A 24,648-nucleotide genomic window follows, 5' to 3' on the forward strand; every position below is an offset into this window, starting at 1 on the left:
AAAACGAAAAAATCCCATTTTTGGGATTTTTCAAGATTTTTTTGGGAATTGCGGGATACTTGATTACAAATTTCAAAATTTGTTTTTATTTTTCCATTTTAAATAGAAAAATCTACATAACTGTGAAATTTCATTAAAAAATATTCATAAATAAAATTTTAATTTCAATTTGAAAAATTTGTATCTATGCAAAAACTCAATAAAAAGAATTTTTTGTCATATTTTTCAAAAAAATATTCCATGAATTTTTTAATTGTCAAAAGCTATATACATTTTTGAAAAGTAGACAAAATCCTCTATCCATTGATATATAACATGTCTACCTTATGTTTTTTACGTGTCAAATAAATTAGGGAAAACTAAGCAACTCGCTGAGAATTTACCTAACATAGAAATTCATAAAAAAGCATGTTGCCTACATAATAACATTTTTATGAATGTAAATAACAGTGCTAGGTAAATTCTCAGCGAGTTGTTAAGTTTTCCCTAATTTATTTGGATTACTAAATCAATAAGATATTACTAAGACAATATGGATATGGAAACTAGGACAACCTCGATTTTTGACCTATTTTTGACCTATATCTGGATTACTAAGTCATTAATATAGACAATATGGATGTCTAATGATAGATATTTCAAAGACCTTTGCAACGATGTATATAAGACCATAGTAAGTTGGACATACAATGGGTCAAAATCGGAAAAAAATATTTTTTTAACCCGAATTTTTTTTTTCATCAAAAATTTTTTTTTGTCATAAATTCTTTTTCCAAAAAAATTAATTGAAGAATTTAAAAAAAAAAAAATTGAAAAAACTCTTTTTAAAAAAAAATAAAAAACAATTTGGAAAAAAAAATTTTGTAAAAAAATTTTGATTTTGTTTAAATTAAAATATTTAAAAAAAAATATTTTTAAGTATAATTTGGTGAAGGGTATATAAGATTCGGCACAGCCGAATATAGCTCTCTTACTTGTTGGCCATCGCGGCCCATGCGGTCAAAATTCAAAAGTTAAACTCGAAAACACTTCTTTTTTTTCTAGTTTCATCTCTATTTGATGGTAAATTTCGTTAAAATCGGATGACAAATCCGACTGCTATCCGCTTTGGGATGTTTCTTCCCATATATTTACTAATTTGTGAACCTGTCATTTTGTAGAATCCCCAACCTATTATTGCTTGATTTTTTTTTTCAAGGTTGTCAAAAAACTAAAACTCCAATTTTATTATTTGCTCACCATAGCGAATTTCTGTGGGCGTTTATCATGTATAAAAAATTGTCTATATGTTTATGTATATTTTTTTTTTTTAATTCAATATGATGATCTATTCAATTTGCTAATATGTTTAGAAAACAGCTACAATATGCACAATGTATGCCAGCTTATTGTCTGACCAAGTTGTTATTTTTTTTATCTCATTTAAATCCAATTGTGCTGGTAATTTGAGCAAAATGAACTAGTGCCAATTGTATGCAGCTGAAATTGAGATAAAACAACAATCAATCTGTTTTCTACACTAAATTTAAAGTAGATTTGTAGAGTTTAATTAATGCAGTGCGAAATTTGACAATAGTTGCAGCCAACAATAGATTTAAAATGCTTGGCTAAATATAGAGGGGATGCGACGCTGTGACAATGAACAGTATATAGTTTATGCTAATTTTTAATTAACCAAGTTTTACTAAACAAAATTAGCTTCCAAAATGTACCCTATAGGAATTGTGTCCATATAATAAATATTATAATCTAATAATAGACCACTATTGTAAGATGGGATAGAATCAAAATATCTTGGAAATAGATCTGACATTTCAACTTGGCAGATCCTAGGAAATTTCACATTAGCAACCAGAGGAGTTATTTTTTGACGATGATGCCTAAAGACCCTTCCGGAATGGCGGTGTGGGGTCACCAAGTGGGGCACCTTAGACATGCACAATTTTAAAACGCTTGCAATTTTTTTTAGTGAGTCCATAACCCAAGTTTTTAATATATTCTTAAAGCCCTTGATTAGGCTTTTAGAAAAAATAATAGTTTTCAGAATAAATTACTTTCTCAAATAGGAGTAGATTCGTCTAAAAGATATTCACATTTGAAAATTAAATTTTCAACATCTTTACCCACCCTACTCCAGTTTTTTGATAACCGCGGTTCCAAATATTTCCCGATTTTCTGAATAGGATTAACAACAGATGTTGTTGTCGGTCAAGCCCGACCATACGATACCCTACACCAAGCAAATGAGCAAAAACATTTTTCTTTTAAATTTTCAATAATTTATATTCGTGAGTAATTTTCGGAAGTGGGTCTTATATGGACCGATCACCATGAAATTAGGTCGTGTGATTTATGTCTCTATGAAAGTTTACTATGTTAAATTTTGTTAGTATACCAACATTTTTAAGCGATTTATTCACGTTAAAGTGGTTTTCGGAAGCGGGTCTATATGGGAGCTATGACTAATTATGGACCGATCATAACAAAATTTGGTGACATGAATTTTGTATATATAAAACTTATTTGGAGCGCAATTAGTGGAGATACATTTATAAATTAAACATTTATGACCGATAAAGTCCAATTTCGGAAGGACATTTGTATGGGTGCTAGGTGAAATAATAAACCGATTTCCGCCATTTTCAATAGGCTTGGTGCTTGGGCCAAAGAAAAATTATGTACCATTTTATCGAAATATCTTCAAAATTGCAACCTGTACTCTGCGCACAAGGTTTACATGGACAGCCAGCCAGCCAACCAGACGGACGGACATCGTTTAATCGACTCAGAAAGTGATTCTAAGTCGATCGGTATACTTTAAGGTGGGTGTTAGACCAATATTTTTGGGCGTTACAAACATCTGCACAAACGCATAATACCCTCCCCACTATGGTGGTGTAGGTTATAATGAAAAAGGCGATTTTTCGCAATTTTTTTGTGAACAAAGTACTTTTATTCTTTTTAAGTTATCTAAAAAATTTCTAAGAGGATGTATAAAGAATTTGCACTTTTTGAAAAGTTAACTTTACATAAAATATTTTAAATTAAAAAAAATTTTAAATTTTTAATACCTAAGGGACCAGATCCATTCAAAAAAATGCCTATTTTTATATAAAATTCAACTTTACGGTAGAAATTCTCAAATCGCATATTCGATATCTAAATATAGTAACCTATTTTAGATGACCCAGTATGTTCTTAACTATTTTGTAAAGGATTCCGATAACCCCTTGTATGGATATTATAGCCAAAAAACGTAAAAATCCCATTTATGGGATTTTTCAAGACTTTTTTGGGAATTATGGAATACTTGATAACAAATTTAAAATTTTTTTTGTAATTTTTCCATTTTGAATAGAAAAAACTTCATATCTGTGAAATTTCATTAAAAAATATTCATAAATAAAATTCCAAATAGGTCTTAAATGAACGAAAGTTTGTCACGCTTTCTGTACACGACTGTCAATGTTTCAACATGATCAGCAGTTTTTGGAAATTATGCTTCCAAGATGACCTTGCAGTCTCCATGTAATTCCCAATGTAATTGCCTTTTTGGAGACCACTTTGTGGAATTGTATCTAGGTCTATATTAAACAGAAGTTTTGCCGATCACCTTTAGTGCGCTCCAAATCACACTGTGATTTAATTTGTCGAAAGCTTACTCGAAATCTATAAATCACATATGGAGAGTTGATCGACATTCGCCCTAATGGAGATTCTTTTGGCGATTATTTGAGCGATGACCTTGTCTCCAGAGCAAAGTAATATCATTCCAGTTATTTGGCTTTGTAAGATCCTCCTTCTTTGGGATGTTTATCACTAAGCATTCTAACAATTCATCAGGTAGACTTTCATTTTCCCAGAAGGTGCGGATGAATGGGTAGATTATTTTGGCGCTTATATGAGAGTCTGCCTTTAATAATTCAGCAGATATTCCATATAAACCAGGTGATTTATTAGATTCAGGGCTCTTGATCGAGTTTGTGATCCCATGCATCTTCATAATTAATTTTTGAAAATGTTTGAAATTAACCATAAAACAAAGTTATATCGTAAAGCTAACTGGCCTACCTAAACAAAAGCGTAAGACGGAACGTTTTTTTACGCTTAGCTTTAACGCTGAAATGTCATACCTAAACAACAGCGGCAACGCTACGTCAAACAATAAAAACAGGGTTATCAAAAAAATAAATATAACAACCCTGATTATTTAGACAATAACCATATTTCTGATAATATAAAATATATAAATGTAAAAGAAAATAATATATGTATACTATTTTAAATATTAACACTTACCTCCATTTTCTAATAACAAATATATATTTTTTGCTTATTTGTTTTTCCTTTTGTATGTATGTGTTTACATTTATTGTGTTTTGCAACTAACTTCACTAATAAACGCGCTGTCAAAATTGGATTTTCCAATTGCAAAGCGTAGCCATAGCGTTGCCGCCGCGTTATTTCGGTATGGTACATACAAATTGTATGGGGATGAGAATTTTTGACAACTAAAAAACGCTTGCCGCCCGTGTTTAGGTATGCCAGTAAGATGCCAAGCAATACTCATTAGTATATAGTTATTATGTCAACAGAAGTATTAGAAAATGGTGACAGAACACAATACTATCGACTTTAAAGATTTGGGGATTTAAAATTATACCATATTTAAGTGCATTCATACCGATCGACTTAGAATCACTTTCTGAGTCGATTAAACGATGTCCGTCCGTCCGTCCGTCTGGTCTGCTGGCTGTCCATGTAAACCTTGTGCGCAGAGTACAGGTCGCAATTTTGAAGATATTTCGATCAAATTTGGTACATATTATTTTTTTGGACCAAGGACCAGGCTTATTGAAACTGGCAGATATCGGTCCATTATTTCACCTAGCCCCCATACAAATGTCCTTCCGAAATTGGACTTTATCGATCATAAATGTTTAATTTATATAGGTATCTTCACAATTTCCGCTCCAAATAAGTTTTATATATACAAAATTCATGTCACCAAATTTTGTTACGATCGGTTCATAATTAGTCATAGCTCCCATATAGACCCGCTTCCAAAAATCACTATAACCTGCATAAATCTCTTAAAAAATGTTGGTATACTCACAAAATTCAACATAGTAAACTTTAATATAGACATAAATCACACGACCTAATTTCATGGTGATCGGTCCATAATTGGTCATAGCCCCATATAAGGCCCACTTCCGAAAATCACTCAAAAATATAAATTATTGAAATTTTAAAAGAAAAATGTTTTTGCTCTTTTACTTAGTGTAGGGTATTATATGGTCTGGCTTGACCGACCATACTTCCTTACTTGTTTTAATATTTATAATTATTTTTTTTAGGATTGTAATACCTTGTTGGAAAGGTATATTCTATTCTGTATATATTATTAGCAGATTTGAAATTTATTCATTTGAAATATATAATGTTTTTTGACTTACCTCTCCGTGCCTATAAAAAAATGGCATGAACAAATATTGAGCAACTCTGAAATTAAAAAAAGAAAAAAAATTATTAACTTTTTTATTTCAGTTGCTTTTCATAGCTTATTTAGTTCTTAACAAAACCTGGTTTAAATTTTTCAAATGGGTTGAAAATTGTAAAAGTTATTCATCTTTTTTTTTCATTAACACCTTTTATAATATTTTCTCCACGATTTTTATATAATTTTGAAACAGCAATGTCTTTGAATTTAGATAACTATAGTAATTCTTATAAACTTAAACAAAGTGTACAAAGTTTCGTATAAATTTGTTTTCGAAATTTAATTAAAACTTAAAATGACTTCAATTAATCCCCTCCTACATCTACCTATCAATAATTTGTTCAGCAATTTATTAGAAAATTAATTTATTGAGTTGTAAACAACTTGTGTCTCGACCAAAATAACAGTTCAAGGTTTCTTTAAATCATAAATTCATTAAAATTAAAATTCATAGATTCCAATATTTAATACGAAAAATATGTATATAAAAAGTAAAAACACATTTTATGTTGATTTATAACGACATTAAAGCAATAAAACAAATTGACACTTCCACTGTTTTATCTATCATTTGTCACGTTCGCCTTGCCACTGCTGCTTCTTCAGTGACTTTATTTACGTTTTTTAAGTGTTTTTTCCATAAAACAGTCATTAAAGTAAGAATAAAACAACATTTAAACAATAGACAAGTTCTTAGTTTTGTTGGTCATTTATTATGGTCGGTCCTTATGTGGCAGCTTTTAAAAAAAATATTGTAAATTTAAATAATTTCCATTGTACTTAATAAATAGTGTTGTTACCTTAACCGTGTCTGCTTCCACTGAATTATGGCAACAATGTTGCTGTTAATTTGATTAATAACATCGTTTATATGCATCGAGCCATTTATGCGTTCCCCCTGTGTTACAACTTTATTTGTAATTAAATTTATTACATTCATTATTACTATTAGTTTTTGTGTACTTTTTCTTTTATGAATTGTTTTTTTTTAGTATTTAAAATTCTGGACAAGATAGTTAGTTTTGTTGCCATATTTTATTGGCAGCATGCAAGCATGCATATAAAATAGTCGATTCCCTTTAAGGTACTTAAATGGAATCAGTATATTTAGCTATAACAATGGCCTCATTTTTAAAATTAGAACTAAAAAAAAATTGAATTTAAAAAATGTTTGAAGAATTTGATTTGGACAGGATAAAGTAAATACTTTCTTTATTAAAAATATTCTGGTGGATGTATGAGAATATTTCAAATGCACACTGGAATGGTTGTGGAGAACAATACAATGAAAACTAAATATTTAAAATCGAAAAAATTCAAAAGTAATTTGTATTTTTTTGTTACATTTTAGTCTCCCATCCGATTTCTAAGATTTTTATATTATGGGAAAGCTAGGTCTTGAAAAAACATGCTTGTGTGTACTATTTTTATCTCTTATAATTTCCGAGTTATAGGCATTTCAAAATTTAAATTTGCCATACCTTGGTCGCTTTTTATCGACTTAGAATCACTTTCTGAGTCGATTAAACGATGTCCGTCTGGATGGCTGGCTGTCCATGTAAACCTTGTGCGCAGAGTACAGGTCGCAATTTTGAAGATATTTCGATAAAATTTGGTGCATATTATTTTTTCGTCCCAAGGAACAAGCCTATTAAAAATGGCTGAAATCCGTCCATTATTTCACCTAGCCCCCATACAAATGTCCTTCCGAAATTGGACTTTATCGGTCTTAAATGTTTAATTTATATAGGTATCTTCACAATTTCCGCTCCAAATAAGTTTTATATACACAAAATTCAACATAGTTAACTTTCATATAGACATAAATCACACGACCTAATTTCATGGTGATCGGTCCATAATTGGTCAAAGCTACCATATAAAGCCCACTTCCGAAAATCAGTCAAAAATATAAATTATTGAAATTTTAAAAGAAAAATGTTTTTGTTCTTTTACTTAGTGTAGGGTATTATATGGTCGGACTTGACCGACCATACTTTCTTACTTGTTTTAAAATAAAGTTCGTACTTTTGTTAGTTAGACAACTAAATTATCAATAATATTCAAAAGATTTCAGAGCAATATCAATTATGGATCCAAAAATAAACGATTTTCAATTTAAATATTCAAAAAAATAGTAGATTTTTGCTGTTTTTTGGGCGTTTTTATTATTAAAAAAAAAACTTTCTTTAAGAACATATAACAATTTTATTTTTTCTGTAAGGTATCTTCACGGAAAACATTTTGGTATACGCCTACGCCCTTCGAAATTTGACCTATTTTTTATAAAAATTTTAATATTGGGCCACATGTTCTAAAATCGCAAAGGAGAGATCAGAAAACGGAAAGTAGATTTAGAAAATTTGATGTGCTATCTATTTATTGCTTATAAATGTTGGTATACTCACAAAATTCAACATAGTAAACTTTCATATAGACATAAATCACACGACCTAATTTCATGGTGATCGGTCCACAATTGGTCATAGCCCCCATATAAGGCCCACTTCCAAAAATCACTCAAAAATATAAATTATTGAAATTTTAAAAGAAAAATGTTTTTGCTCTTTTACTTAGTGTAGGGTATTATACTTTCTTACTTGTTTAGTTTTTTAGAGGTTAAAAATTATAAAAATAACTTGCTAACAGTTATTCCGTCCCTTTAAAAAGTTACACGCATCCTAAGTTAGAACACGAAACACATTTTGCATGGAATTTATAAAAAAAAATTTAAAATTTTTCAAAAGGGAGCAACGTTTATGGAGCTCCTGATGAATAAATATAAGCTTTTTGTATAAGTAGTTGGTAATGTTGAAAACTTTAGAACTTGAAGTTTAATATTTTAGTGAAATTAAATAATTCTAAGAATTTTTCGGATTTTTAACGGTTAAATATGTAACAACAAAATTTGGAAATAGTATAGATCCAAATGTCCTTAAATCAATGGCATTATAACTTTAGACACTTTTTATTTTCAAATACCAAAATTCCTAAAACGGTGAAAATGTGGTCCAAGAAAAGAACCTTTTGTGGCGTTAATTACCATGTGATAGTAAAATAGCTTTGTATGTATTTAAATAAGATATATAGGGCTATACAAATATAGAGCTTTTTCGAGGGTCGGTGTGTTTCCTTTTTAGAATTTTTTACTCAAACCTATTTTTTTTTTATTTGGCAAAAAATATAAGGACTTTTTTGAGAAAAAACGTAAATAATACTGCCATTTTTACATATTCCAAATTTTGATGCAGATAGCTATTAGAAAGTTGCCTTGATTTTAATCAAAATTTTATAGCAAAAATAGTTAATATTTTTAAAAAGGAATTCGACCCTCCATAGGGCCGGGCCGCCAAATATAAAACACCAATACAAGATCGAGCAGAATTAAAAAAAATAAATAAATCTAAATATCTCTTGAACTAAAAAAGATAACTTGTATGTAAGTTTTTTGTAGATCTCTTTAAGGACTATTTATATTTTAAATTCTCTCAGACATTAACTTACAACATTTTTTTAAGTTAGTATAATGCTTCGATCAAAACTTTGACCCACTGTAAAATAAATTCAGACCTGCTGAACTATAAGTTTATTCCACATAAATAATCTACTCAACATGCCCTTTCAGAATTATAGGATCGCTATTCTGTTCCAATCAAAAAGTCTCAATTTGTTGGACACTGTAATTCAAATATAATTTATCAAAAATAAGTTTCATATAGAAATAAATCACCTAATAAACGCCCTAATCTCATGGCGATCGGTTCATCATTGCTCCCATACTACCGAAAATCACAAACGAAAATAAATTATTGAAATTTTAAAGGAAAAATGCTTTTGCTCATTTACTCAGTGTACCCAATAAGCATTTTTACTGGAATTCAAGTTGAAAGCAAGTGTACTTCTAGCCTTGAATTATAGTCAAGCAATTGAATTACAGTTGTATTACACTTTATTTTAATAGCATTCTCCAGCAAAAAGGAAACATAAATGCAAGCCATATGTTTTTTGTTTGAAAAATATTTAACATTTCATTCCAGTCAAATTCCAACAAAATGTTCAAGTAATAATAATCAAATAATTTTAATATTATTGTTTTTCATTTATTATCGTTTATTAATTTGACAAATAACCATCAAAATATTTACTTTAAATGCTGCCTTAAATCTATTTACATATATTTCTTTTAAATTTCGAAACCAAACCACTTTTAACAGCATTTAATTTCAACATTTAATATTTGTTTTGTTTTTAATACCCCTACTTAACAGCTAATTAAGTAAATCTAATATTTGTTTGTGTGTAAATGAAAAAGAAAATGTTTAATATTTGCCAACTACACAATCATTAACATAAACATTTATTCAAATCATACATATTGCTGTGTTGTTGCCTTTCAATATCAATGTTTACAGCCATAATTTACACGCATCATGCGAAATATTCAACATTAGTTTTGAAAAAGAAAAACGCACTGAAGCGCTTAAAAACAACTTTGACCCCATTGTCTAGTATCACTGCCAAAAGATGATGACAATAATGATGATGATGATGATGGAAAAAAATCAAAATAATAAAAATAACTCATCACTTAAATAATAAAAGAGCGTACATGCGAGGGTTGTGGCACAAGGTCATTTAGATGGAATTTTGAAGATATTTTATGGGAACTAAACTAAACTTCAAAGTTCCAGAGGGATAGTAATATATGCTAATGTATTGGGTATATGACCTAAAAATGCATATCTTTTGAACGCGGTTTTTGTTTTATATTAACTTATATGTCATTTTGAAAGGTATATATCTTAGTTAGTTTTGCTAGGAAAAAGTCGAATTTTGTGCCAACAAAGCGTCATATGCGGGAAGTTTTGCTTTACTTTTTTAGTGGTGGTGATTTTGACACGGAAGACAAAGATCGTCCAGGCCAGCCAAACAAGCCAGAAGACCAAGAACTGGAGGCATTACACCATGATAATTGATGTCAAACTCAGCACGAGCTTGCAAAATCATTGGAAGCTACTCAATCAGCAATTTCAAAACCTCCACGAGCAGCAGGATTCATACAAAAGCAGGAATATTAGGTATCACACGAATTGAAGCTGAGATACCTTGAAAGACTGTTCTGTAACTCTGAAATGCTGTTTGAACTCCATAAAAGAAAATAATTTTTGCACCGAATCATTACTTGCGATGAAAAATGTATCTACTACGATAACCCAAAGCATAAGAGATCGTTTGTAAAGGCCGGTCAACCAGTCGAATCGGAACAAAAGTCAAATATCCATGGCGCTAATGTAATGTTTTGTATTTGGGCTTCGGAAATCTCGCCAGACCTTCACAGGGAACCTGTCGTTTGAAGCCAGCATTGTACAGTGGGGCAGAATCAAAATTTTTTGGAAATAAACCTGGGTTCTCTAAACGACTGGTCCGATCGGTATTAAATTTGACACGGTCGTAGACAAAGAGTATTCGAGTTTAAGTTATTAAAATGGACCCTACAAATACTCCAGGGGCGGCACTATGGGGCCTCAAATTAGGGTACCTTCGACATGTAAAATGTTTAAACACGAGCCATTTTTAGTTTCCCATTCGATTTCAAAGATTTTTAGATTTTTGGAAAGCGCTTGGCTAGGTTTTGCGTGTGCTATTTATCTCTTAAAATTTCCGAGTTATAGGCATTTGAAAAGTGAAATTTTAAAATTTTGCCATAACTTGGTCTGCTTTTTTAAAAATATAGGGCGTACTTTTCAATCGAATGGACTCGAATATCCTTTGTTAGTTACATAACTAAATTACCAATAATATACAGAAGATTTCAGTGCAATATTGATTATGGATCCCAAAATAAACGATTTAAAATAAGAATAAGAAAGTACACTAAGTAAAAGAGCAAAAACATTTTTCTTTTAAAATTTCAATAATTTATATTTTTGAGTGATTTTCGGAAGTGGGCCTTATATGGGGCTATGACCAATTATGGACCGATCACCATGAAATTAGGTCGTGTGATTTATGTCTATATTAAAGTTAACTATGTTGAATTTTGTGTGTTTACCAACATTTTTAAGCGATTCATGCACGTTAAAGTGATTTTCGGAAGCGGGTCTATATGGAAGCTATGACTAATTATGGACCGATCGTAACAAAATTTGGTGACATGAATTCTGTATATATAAAACTTATTTGAAGCGAAATTTGTGTAGTTACATAGATAAATTAAACATTTATGACCGATAAAGTCCAATTTCGGAAGGACATTTGTATGGGGGCTAGGTGAAATAATGGACCGATTTCAGCCAGTTTCAATGGGCTTGGTTCTTGGCCCGAAAAAAATTATATGTACCATATTTGATCGAAATATCTTCAAAAGTGCGACCTGTACTCTGCGCCAGCCAGCCAACCAGACGGACGGACGGACATCGTTTAATCGACTCTGAAAGTGATTCTAAGATTTAAGGTGGGTATTAGACTAATATTTTTGGACGTTACAAACATCTGCACAAACGCATAATACCCTTCCCACTATGGCGGTGTAGGGTATAAAAAATAGTAGGTGCGAAAAGGTGACTTAACTCTTTTTTTACTAAAAAAAAACTTTCTTTAAGAACATAAAACAATTTTATATTTTTCTGTAAGGTATCTTTACGGAGATCATTTGGTAATAAAAAACATATCCATAATTTGGAATATATCGCCCCTATGCCCTTCGGAATTTGACCTACTTTTTTATCAAAATTTGAAATTTGGTTCACAATTTCAAAAATTACAAAGCTAAGATCAGAAATGGAAAAGCAGCTTTGGAAACCTTGATGTGTTTCCTATTTATCGCCACAGTATTTTCTAAGCCTCGAAGGAAATGTGGACCCTATTGGCAAAATTATAAAAAAATAATTTTTGGGATTTTCGCTGCAATTTTTAGGAATTGCGGTATTTCCTTTGAACTTTTGTCAAGTTTTTTTACACTTTGTATGATTTAGAATGATAAATTTAAGAAATGTTGAAAATTTCATTGAGTTTTGTTAATAAATAAAGATTTTATTACATGTTACATATTTATTGAGTTTCTAAAACTAAAATTTGTATCAAAATTTTGATAGGACTACAAATATTAGGAACAACTTGATTCAGATTTATTCCAAAATATTTTTTATAAGATAAATTATTAGCAAGCAGGTTTCTCAAGACTTAGCCAAACGGTTTCCAAAAATATAAAAATCTTTAAAATCGGATTGCACGAGTTTAAAAGAAGATACCCTACTTTGAGCCCCGATAGCGCCGTTCCTGGATCAGTTGTAGGGCCCATTTTAATAACATAAACTCAAATACTCTTTGGATATGCCTACGTTATCTTGACCGGACCAGTCGTTTAGAAATCCCAGACTTATTTCCAAAAAATGTTGATTCTGCCCTACTGTGCACTGTTGCAATACCTGTTAAAAACTATTTAGAAAGAAGTGGTTGGGAAGTTTTGCCTCTCCCTCATTATATGCCCCGTTCGATAATTGTTTTATTGGATCGATACAGAACGCTATCTCGGGGATACGCTTCACTTCACATCAGAGTATCCGATATTGGCTCAATTCGATCATGGCTTCAAGAGAAGAGCAGTTCTTTTGGCTCGGAAACCGAATTTTTAAGTCATAAAGCTAATAAATAAATTTATCTTATATTTTTCTATTTTTGCCAAAATTTAGCATTAAATTTCAACCAATCACATTGATCCTCGTATACTTATGTAAATGAAACCATAAAAAAAAACTAAAATATAGTCATTATCTTCTACTTTATCACTTAAACATAAACTAAACCCGCACAAAAAAAAACAGATTTACACATACTCGGCGCATAACTAAATCCTAAATGATATTTTATGGCTGCAAATTCTTAAATATAAACGCAAAAAAATGTTCTAATTTATAAACAGACATAAAAAAAACCGTATGAACGAACTTAAAATTTTATTAAACGGATGAATAACATTTTGATCCATTTAACTTGACATGACATTGCGATTAAAATCATTTGCCATCTAAATACTTGAACACATGAGAGTACATGCATAAGCATGACTCTGTGTACGAATAAAATTGCTAAAAATTCTAAAGCCATTCTATTAATTTTATTGTATATGCGTTTTGTATCTAAATCAGTCAGTTCAGTTTACTTTGTAGTTTCTAGAAATATGTATAAAAAAGCAAGCAATGTACTGGCTGGTATCATGACAAAACAATCTCATTGCATTTAATTGGATTTTAATAAGAGGAAAACTGAAATAAATTTTAATCATATGACATCGTACTATAGAGTCATTCTTGCTAAAGCTTAAGATTTTTATCAATTACTGTCTAAAAGATTACTAAAAATTAATAGTTTCAACTCAAAATGTGAATATAAACGAGTTACTTGCTAAGCAATTTGTATTAATTTGTTAATGATAATTTTATCTAGAGAAAATAAAAAAATCATCTCTCATAAACTATATTTTCAATCATCATTTGCAATATAATATTGAAAACAATTAAAACAAAATGATTTTTATCACACGAAACCCTGTCTAACTGACCAACAAATTCTTAGGAAATGAAAGAAACATAAAATAAACCCAACCAATTACTAGTTGGAAACGTGTTTAGACTTTCCGAACATGACATGACATGCAAGCAGACGTCAAACGTTCATACCTACAAATTTCTATCGAATAAGTTTAATTGTGGGGAAAATTATTTTTAATAGCAAACAAAATACATAAAGGAAACGGTTTTATATTAAAAAAAAAATATGTGTGACCATAAATAATTCTTTATACATCAAACGCCTATACGGAAATTAATCATACGTCATGGTGCCATGGTTCTAGTATCAACGGGAAACTCCTTGTACTCCCTACTTGTTTTTTAAATAATTTAAAAGTTTACTTGTTCATGTATTTTTAGAGTCCTTTTTCATGCACTTGCTTATACTTGCTTTACTTATAATATGATTGCTTTTGTTATTACATATTTTCTAACAAATATGTATGTATTCGTTTCCATATAATATTATTTTATGTTTATTTTACAGTTTGATGTATTGGCCTAGAATGTGATTGTTGCATGTTCGAACGCAATGTTTACAAAACAGAAATTAGGTGTATGTGACCTCAATTTTAAAAAGAGTTTAAAACAATAATTATTATTACACATCAAACGATATTTACTGCCAATTAACCTAAAACTATTGTACTTACACCACAATATCTGGTATGGTCGGGCTTGACCGACCATACTTTCTTACTTGTTTTTTTCTAAAAATATTATTCGATAGAAAAAAATTCCCATTTCCCCAACTTGGGAAAAATGTATTTTTCTTTAAATAATAATTTCCCTGAAAAGGGATATTTTTTTTAGAAAAAAAATTTGTTACCAAAGGTATATTTTTCTGTAGAAAAAAATTTGCCTTCACAAGGAAATTACATAGGAAAAGTTTCCCCCATAATGGGATATTTTTCCATAGAAAAAATATTCCCTCGCAAAAGGTAAATTTTCCATAAAAAAAATTTTTCTTACAAAGGGATATTTTTTCATAAAAAAAATTTTCCTTCACAAAAGGAAATTTTTCCATAGAAAAAAACAATGGATATTTATCTGTATGAAAATAATGGTTTTGGAAAGATGTATTTTTTTTTAGAATTTAATTTCCCTGAAAAGAGATATTTTTTTAGAAAAAATTTCACTTCATAAAGGGATATTTATCTATAGTAAAATATTTCCCTCCACAATCAAATGGTATATTTCTATAGAAAAAATCCTTTCAAAAGGATATTTTTACATAGAAAAAATTTCCCTCACAAGGGGATATTTTTCCTTAGAAAAAAAATCCCTTCTTAAAGGATATTTTTCCATAAAAAAAAATTTCTTACAAAGATATTTTCCCATAGAAAAAATTTCCCTTCATAAAAGCATATTTATCCATAGAAAAAAATTTCTCTCCACAAAAGGAAATTTTTCCATACAAAAAAACTTCACTTTCCAACGGTTATTTTTCACAGAAATAAAAATTCCCTTTACAAACGGATATTTTTTCTATAAGAAAATATTTTTCTTCACAAAGGGATATTATTAAATAAAAAAATCCCACAAACGGATTTTTTTAAATAGAAAAAAATTTCACTTCACAAGAGTTATTTTTCACAATGGGATATTTTTCTATACTAAAATATGTCCCTTCACAAAGGGATATTTTCCTATAAAAAAATTGTTTTCTTCACAAATGGATATTTTTCGATATAAAAGTATATTTTTTCATTAAATTTTTTTTTACAAAAGGAAATTTTACATAGACATAGACCCTTCACAATTGCTATTTTCCATAGAAAACTATTTTCCTTCACATAGCGATATTTTCCCAGAAAAGATGTCCCTTCACAAAGATATATTTTTCCATAGAAAAAAATTTACATTCACAAGGGATATTTTTCCGTAGAAAAACACGTCCCTTTACCAAAGGAATTTTTTTCCACAGAAAAAATTTCCCTTTACAAAAGGAATTTTTTTCCATAGAAAAAAGTTTCACTTTACAATAAATGTTCCTTCACATAGGGATATTTTTCAATAGAAAAAGTTGCGTTCGGTACAGGTTCCTTGTGATGGTCTGGTCCAGCAGCTCATAATAGATAGGACCCTTTTGTAACGCCAAATACAGAGCATTACCTTAGCGCCATGAATATTTCGCTTTGGTGTCGATTCGGATGGTTGTCCGGGCTTCACGTACGATCTCTTACTCTTCGGGGTCTTAAGGTCTCTCACCTCTTTGTGAGTTTGACAACAATCTTCATGGAGTAATGCCTCCAATACTTGGTCTTCAAACTTTTTTTGGCTGGCCTGGACGATCTTTGTCTTCCGTGTCAAAATCACCACACCTGAACAGAACAAACCATATCTGGCACGTTGAAACCGATGGAACACATTCACCATAAGCTTTGGTGAGCAATCGGTGTGCTTTAAATTAAAGATTTCCTTCACAAAGTGATATTTTTCGATTGAAAAAAATTCGCATTTCAAATTGATATTTTTCTGTAGGAAAAAAATTACCTTGAGGAAGTTATATTTAGCTTTAGAAAAAAAAATTACCCTTCACCAAGGGATATTTTTCTTTAGAAAAAATTTCCCTATATTTTTTCTCTTTATAAAGGATAATTTTGTATAAAATTTGTATAATTTATTTCACTGTATAAAAACTCTTAATAATTTAGCTTGTTTAAATTTATTCAGATTACATCTTTTTGTCATACCCATAATACTAATCTTTAAAAGTATTTTATCCACTCCCTTAAAACTAAATACTTATTTGTTACCATATCTCTAACTCCTCTAATATCCACATTCAATCACGTAAAGATACTAAACTTCCATTAAAGCATTCATTTACGAATGCATAAAATTAAATTTGTTGAAAATATTAAGTATTTTTACTATTCAGGGAATTCATTTATAACAACTTTCAAATGAGGTCCCTACTTGCTGCTTTTTGTTTTACACTTTCTTCCTAACTACAACCAACAAACCCCTTCCATACACACTTTACCCTCCCCTACATTATACACATATTAAAAAATTCACTTTAAAATTCTTTTGCCTCCATTTTTAATGAAATTGTTGCTGTTGCTTCTAGGAATTTTTATGTTATTATTTTCTATAATTTTTTTGCATATTCATATGGAGATTGAGAGTGAGAGTTTTTGTTTTAAGGGTGAGAGTTTGATTTTACTAAATTAAACTCTGATTTGCATGTTACTATGTGACCCATTTTGTTCCTCAGAAGTATTTGTGTTTTATTCTTTGCCTTTCGACAAAACATAGGAGGGACACCACAATATTCTAAATTACACCACGTAAACCTTTGTACCCATAAAAGCTTTTATGTTGATTTTCAGTAGGGATGTTAATGTATGTATTTGTGGGTGTTTGCTGGTGTCTTCTTTGTAGGATCCTTTTCTTTGTGTTTGAGTGTACGTATGTCTGTGGAATTGTTGTGATTATAATAATCATCATAATCTTGTTTATCGTATAGCCGTCATCATCATCATTTTGGTTTTTGTTGTCGTCGTCACCGACATCAATATCGACATGTGCACTCTTGTGACTTTAATAAGTACATATTGCAGAAATTAAATATGATTGTGTCTGAGTTTATATTTATTTATGTATGTGTATTAGGGTAGACCTTATTTTTCACCTTTTCGATTTTCGATATTTTTTTAATTTTTTGAAATTTCTTATTAAACAAATTTTGAATTTGAGATAATGGGTTAGAGACGAGACGTAATTGTCAAAAACCTAACTCTTGCAACAAGAAAATATATGCTATTCAATGTATATTGTTGTTGTATCAGACATATGATTTGTTGTATTTTTGTTTGACAAATCGGAGTGTCTCGTCTCAATGTATAATTCTCTATGGATGTCAGTTTATATTTCAACATTTATGCTCATAGCAAATAAAATTAAAAAACTATTTTTAATTGAATTTGCTAATTGAATTGCTATTTTAACCCAAAACTCGAAACTTTAAATAAAAAGTTCATAATTTGATTTTTAATGTTATCGATAAATTTTCTATAGAAATTTATTGTTATCGATAAATTTTCTATAGAAAATTAATGTTATCGATAAATTGTCAATAGAAAATTAATGTTATCGATAAATTGTCTATAGAAAATTAATGTTATCGATAAATTTTCTATAGAAAATTAATGTTATCGATAAATTGTCTATAGAAAATTAATGTTATCGATAAATTTTCTATAGAAAATTAATGTTATCGATAAATTTTCTATAGAAAATTAATGTTATCGATAAATTTTCTATAGAAAATTAATGTTATCGATAAATTTTCTATAGAAAATTAATGTTATCGATAAATTTTCTATAGAAAATTAATGTTATCGATAAATTTTCTATAGAAAATTAATGTTATCGATAAATTTTCTATAGAAAATTAATGTTATCGATAAATTTTCTATAGAAAATTAATGTTATCGATAAATTTTCTATAGAAAATTAATGTTATCGATAAATTTTCTATAGAAAATTAATGTTATCGATAAATTTTCTATAGAAAATTAATGTTATCGATAAATTTTCTATAGAAAATTAATGTTATCGATAAATTTTCTATAGAAAATTAATGTTATCGATAAATTTTCTATAGAAAATTAATGTTATCGATAAATTTTCTATAGAAAATTAATGTTATCGATAAATTTTCTATAGAAAATTAATGTTATCGATAAATTTTCTATAGAAAATTAATGTTATCGATAAATTTTCTATAGAAAATTAATGTTATCGATAAATTTTCTATAGAAAATTAATGTTATCGATAAATTTTCTATAGAAAATTAATGTTATCGATAAATTTTCTATAGAAAATTAATGTTATCGATAAATTTTCTATAGAAAATTAATGTTATCGATAAATTTTCTATAGAAAATTAATGTTATCGATAAATTTTCTATAGAAAATTAATGTTATCGATAAATTTTCTAGAGCAAATTAATGTTATCGATAAATTGTCTATAGAAAATTAATGTTATCGATAAATTTTCTATAGAAAATTAATGTTATCGATTAATTTTCTATAGAAAATTAATGTTATCGATACATTTTATGTAGAAAAATTGTAGTTGTTTTCGCGTCTTCCCATGTAAGATTGCACTGTCCTAGTTTTTGGACTATCTAAGGCTTCTGGAGGATTCTACTCTAGCGCCATCCTTGTTATACTGTCAGGATTCTTTCTGATAGTTTGGCCGATGCACCTCATTCCAAATCTTCTATTGTTGCTTGCATGTTGGAAATCTTGTGCAAGAGTAGATGAAAATCATCCGCATAATCCAAATCCTTAAAGTGACGTTATAGACTCCATGTGATTTCTCTTCTTTCTGAACAGACTTCTCCATGATATCATCCAGCACTATGGCGAATATTGTTATCGTTAAATTTTCTTTAAAAAATTTTTGTTATCGATTGTAGTTAATTTTTGTATAATTTTTTATATAAAATTATATTTATCGAAACAATTTTTATAGAGAATCATTGTTAATATTAAATTTTCTTTAGAAAGTCGTTGTTACCGATAAGTTTTCTATAGAAACTTATTGTTATCGATAAATTTTCAAATGAAATTATTGTTATCGATAACTTTTATCGATAAAATGTCTATAAAAAATTTTTCTTATAGTTACATTTCTTATAGAAAATTATTGTTATCGATAAATGTTCAATAAAACATCATAATTTTTTGAGATATTAAGATCATATTTTTCGTATTTCACTGCATATTTTATTGTGCACAAAACAATTTTTGAAGCATCTATTGGCTATCTATTGAAAATTATTGTTATCGATCAAATTTCCTAGACAACATTTTATTTATTTGTTAATACATAGGAAAATTTCAGATAATATAAAATCAATATTAATACTTCAAAAAAACAAAAACTGTCAACCACTGAGACATATTTGTACGGGCCATGTATATCTCAGAAAATCGAATACCCTAACTGGTATATTTTATCTAAACTCTTTACCTGGTAACTCTGTCGGTTATTAGAAAAACACACGAATAACTACTAACACACAAATAGAAATAACCGCTATATGTATGTTAGTATGCATACTTACCCAATGAATATTTATTTGCCGAATTCGTAACGACCGACCAGCTTCGTAACTCATAGTCTGGAAAATTCTAAATAAATTTCTGGAGAAATTCAGAGAAAGCTAAACGAAACCAAATTTAATTTTAAATTTGTTCAACACATTCCTTTTCATTGTACTATGACATATCAACATCAAATAAATATCTTATAACTGATTTGAGCGTTTCTGATTGTTTTCGTGAATTTTAGAAAAAACAATTAGTGTCCGATCATAAGTAAAATGAAACTGTCGAACTTTAAAAAATGGTACATGATCGATAAACGAAAAAAAAGTTGGTTATGTAACAAATCGATTACTCTGTTCTCAGGTTAATCGGTGTTTGCAGATGTGCACCTATGATGAATGGATCCCCAATAAATTCCAATAAATTTTTAGAAATGTTTGAAACAATATTTGCGAAAATGTTCAGACTATTCTATAAAACCCCATTTTCACAAAGTTAGTTATTTTTATACACTTCACGAATTTTTTAAGATTTGGTACAGCAGAATTAGCACTCTAAGGGCCATTATTACAACTTGTCTTTATAGTTAAAGTTAACTTTAAGGGTACCTTCTTCTATTGCTTAAAGTTCCCTTTAACTATAAAGGCAAGTTGTAATAATGGCCCTTACTTGTTTAACCTAAAGTTATACAAACAGATTTTATCCAAAAATTATTTTAACAAACTGTTATGACATATCAAGTATGATGAAAATTTAAAAAATTTGGTTAATTCTCTGGTAAAGTTTCTGCAATCCGACATTTTGCCAAAAAATGTTAACTGGGTACGTCTTCATATGAATAAATATCATAACAACATTTTCTCATCGTTTGTTAGTTAAAGTTTGTCAGTGCATACGGAATACTGTGCATGAAAACGTAGCAGTTGATGTGTGTTTAAACAAATACTATTGGAAAAGTAAAAAACATTCAACAAAATATAATGCAATGGTCAGTGTGCATTTAGCTGGACGGTGATTGTGTTGTGTAGTTCTTTGAAAAGTGGCAATAAAGTCAAGCACTAAAACTTAATACAAAATATATAAGTAAAATAAACATTATAATTTGTAAAGCATATTTTTAGGAGTTTACTTAAAAGCTAAATAAATAATATTTCCGTTTCCGTTTTAATTTTTCATCTCTTTTTAGAGCTGATGGCTTAAAAATGGGACTCAGCAATAATGATGATGCTATGAACAAAATTCCTTTGAAATCGGTAACAGATGATGATGAGAAAAATGGCGGTGAATTTATACATGATACAGCAACAGCTGAAGAAGCGAGGCGAGAGCAAAGGTATTGTGAGAATAAATTAATTTAGCAAATAAAATTGCACAGTGGGTTGTAAAAATACTTTGATGAAAAAAAATTATTTTTTTAAATAAAAAGGTTTATTTATATTAATCGAATGCATATAGTGAATGAATGGTGTTTAATTTATTATAGCTATTAAAACTCTATAAAAATGATTAAAAAAATTTAACAAAAACCAAGTCTGTTCACTTCGAACTGCAATTAGATTAATAGATCCTTTCCAATCCACCATATGTTCCATTTTAGTTCATCGCAATGTATTAAAAAACATTAAAATTTGTCAAAGGGGGTAAGGTTTGTGGATCTTCTGAAGAGTAAATATATGCTTTTTATATAAGTATTTAGTATCAGTGAAATCCTTAGGACTTGTAGATTGATATTTTAGTAAAATAAAATTATTTTATAAATTTTTCGGATGTCATTTACCTTAAGAACTAAAAAGCTTATAATATGGTGATTTTCCATGAAGAAAAATACAAACTTTGAATTAATGTAAAATTTGAACGGTTAAAGATATCATAACAAAATTTGGAACTTATGTAGATCAAAATGTTTTTAAATCAATGGCATAATAATTTTTGACATTTTTTATTTTCAAATACCGACATTTCTAAAGTAGGGATAATGTGTTCTAAAAACTAAGTTTTTTTTAGAAAAGGGCCTACTGTGACGTTATTTACCGTATGATAATAAAAAACTTTGTACGTATTTAAATAACATATAGGGTTATACAAATATGGAACTTTTTCGAAGATCAGTGTTTTGCGTTTTTATAATTTTTTACTCAAACTTAAAATTTGTGTGAAAAATTGTTCAAGTTTGGATAGGTCGGGGGGGTACTATGTCCGCTTAAGTAAGCCAGATTTGCTACACACGCTTCAGCATTAAGTTTTCTTTCCAGATCATGTAAAAGTTGTATACAGTACCGAAGAAAATTATTTTCTACTAAAGAAAAAATATAGGGACCTTTTGGAAAAAAACTTAAAAAATAGGCACTGTTAACATGTTCCAACATTGGATGCGTGTAACTTTTTATAAGAGCAAGGCAACTGTGAGCAAGTTATTTTTATTTTATTAAGAATTTTATAGCAAATATAACTGATATTTAAAAATAAATTTCGAACCTCCATAGGCCCTCCATATCTAAAAAACCAAAACAAGATGGAGCAGAATTAAAAAAATAAATAAATCTAAATATTTCTTGAACTAAAAGTGATAACTTACATATTTATGCATGTTTTTTGTAGATATTTTCAAGGACTATTTATATTTTAAATTTCAGCTCATTCGGATCATACTTGGATTTTTGGCGAATTTTTTAAAAAACGTGAGACCCTAGGTAGCGTGTAATTTTGCTAATTCATCGTAAAGAGTTTTATTTACAACTTTGGTATCTTTGGCGATCCCCACTGAAATTTTACGCAAAAACTTTCGTAGAATATTTTAATCCTTAAATGTCCCTTTTGAAAGGACTTTTATGGATTTTTTCAAAAAAAAGGGTCAAATTGACCTCTAAAGAGAGGCTTAAATTCTTCCACAATATAACTCTGGCAATAAGAAATCGCTCAGATATTAACTTGTAAACTTCTTTTCAGTTAGTATTATGCTGCCTTCGTTGAAAAAATTTAAAATTTTACACACTGCACAGTGTGAGGTAATAAATAAAGGTACATTCACGAATTTTGGTATAAGTAATATATGACCAACTTCACTTCTGTAGAAAAATGGGCGGAATTGGACAACTGCCACGCCCACTTCCCATATAAAATAAACATTTGTTTTTACATTATAATCATTAAAAATCAAGTAAGAAAGTATAGTCGGGCAAGACCGCCCTATGATACCCTACACCGAGTGATTATAAACAGTTTTCTTTTGATATGAAAATTATTTGTATTGAATCTTATTTTCGAGAATGGTGCTTATATGGGAGCTATGACTAATTGTGGACCGATCGTCACAAAATTTGGTGGAATCATTTGCGTATATATAAAACTTACGTATGCTGAATTTGGTTAGGATATGTTTATAATTAAGATATTTATGAGAGCTTAACTATTTTCAGATAGGGCAGTTGTATGGGGGCTAGGAGAAATATTGGACCGATTCTATCCTTATTCAACAGGCTTAGTTCTTAAAGCAATATAAAAGTTCTTGCCTAATTTTGTCGAATTATCTTTAAAATTGCGACATGTATTCAAAAATTTGTTGTCACGAAATACCTGAACCCATGATCAGTTTTTGGATCGGCAATTGTGGAGAGGCAATTTGGGGCAGATTTTTTTTGTTGATTCTGTAAGAAGATAGATTAGGTTATCTAATGTAAATGATGCGACAACTTTTCCTTGCTTTCCTATATATTTATATGTCCAATTAAAAGATACAACATTTCAAAATAAGTTCAAAAAAGAAATATATTCTAAAACCTTCAAACTTTTTTTCTACTCACGCTTTTTACAATTTATTATTTTTTTAATAAACAATGTATGAAACTACAAACTAGAAAAAATTTCTTGAAGATATTGCATTTTAAAAAAAATTAAACACATTTAAAATTGAGCTACGAGCCTTGACATTCTTATTTCTTATAAAAGTCTGTATTTACAGTAAAGTTTCAGTTGCTGTTTATAAAACTGTAAATTTCTTTACTTTAAAATGCGATTCTTTGTAGTTGGGAATGTTATCAATCAATTCTATTTAAAATTCTTTAAAAAAACAAACAAAAAATTGTATATTGATAAGCTAAATTGTTAAAACCTCACACTGTGCACTGTAAAAAAATCAGACCAGCTGGACTAAAAGTTTATTGTACAAAAACGATCTACTCAACATGCCCTTTCCGAATTATAGGGTCGCTATTCTGTTCCAAAAATGCTGTTGGACAGTGTTATTAATAAATATAATTTATTTTTGAAAACTGGAAAAATATTTTATTTTACTTTGTGACCAAATTTTTTATTACAGTAAAATTAATTTAAAGATTTAATTTAGATTTCATAACTATACTTTTTCTGCTTATTTGTGTGCAAATTTCCTGTTTTTGGAGCTTTTGATTTAAACTATCCCTGATTATTTGCATTTCCTACCATTCACTATTTGCAAATATAAATATTTATAACATAATTTAATTCTAAAGGATAATAATATTTTTAT

At 29.0% G+C, this 24,648-nt stretch overlaps 1 protein-coding gene across 3 annotated transcripts in view; it reads left to right on the forward strand.

Annotated features, from left to right (window-relative positions):
• The window catches only part of LOC135958764 (glutathione hydrolase 1 proenzyme), an 89,267-nt gene that overhangs the window by 55,613 nt on the left and 9,006 nt on the right, over positions 1-24,648 (forward strand). For all 3 annotated transcript variants that reach the window (XM_065509659.1, XM_065509661.1, XM_065509660.1), the window contains exon 2: positions 21,331-21,477. In XM_065509659.1, the coding sequence (XP_065365731.1) occupies positions 21,331-21,477 (147 nt within the window). The remainder of the gene's footprint in view (positions 1-21,330; positions 21,478-24,648) is intronic.

Source organism: Calliphora vicina, chromosome 4 (assembly GCF_958450345.1).
Source record: "Calliphora vicina chromosome 4, idCalVici1.1, whole genome shotgun sequence".
Taxonomy (NCBI): domain Eukaryota; kingdom Metazoa; phylum Arthropoda; class Insecta; order Diptera; family Calliphoridae; genus Calliphora; species Calliphora vicina.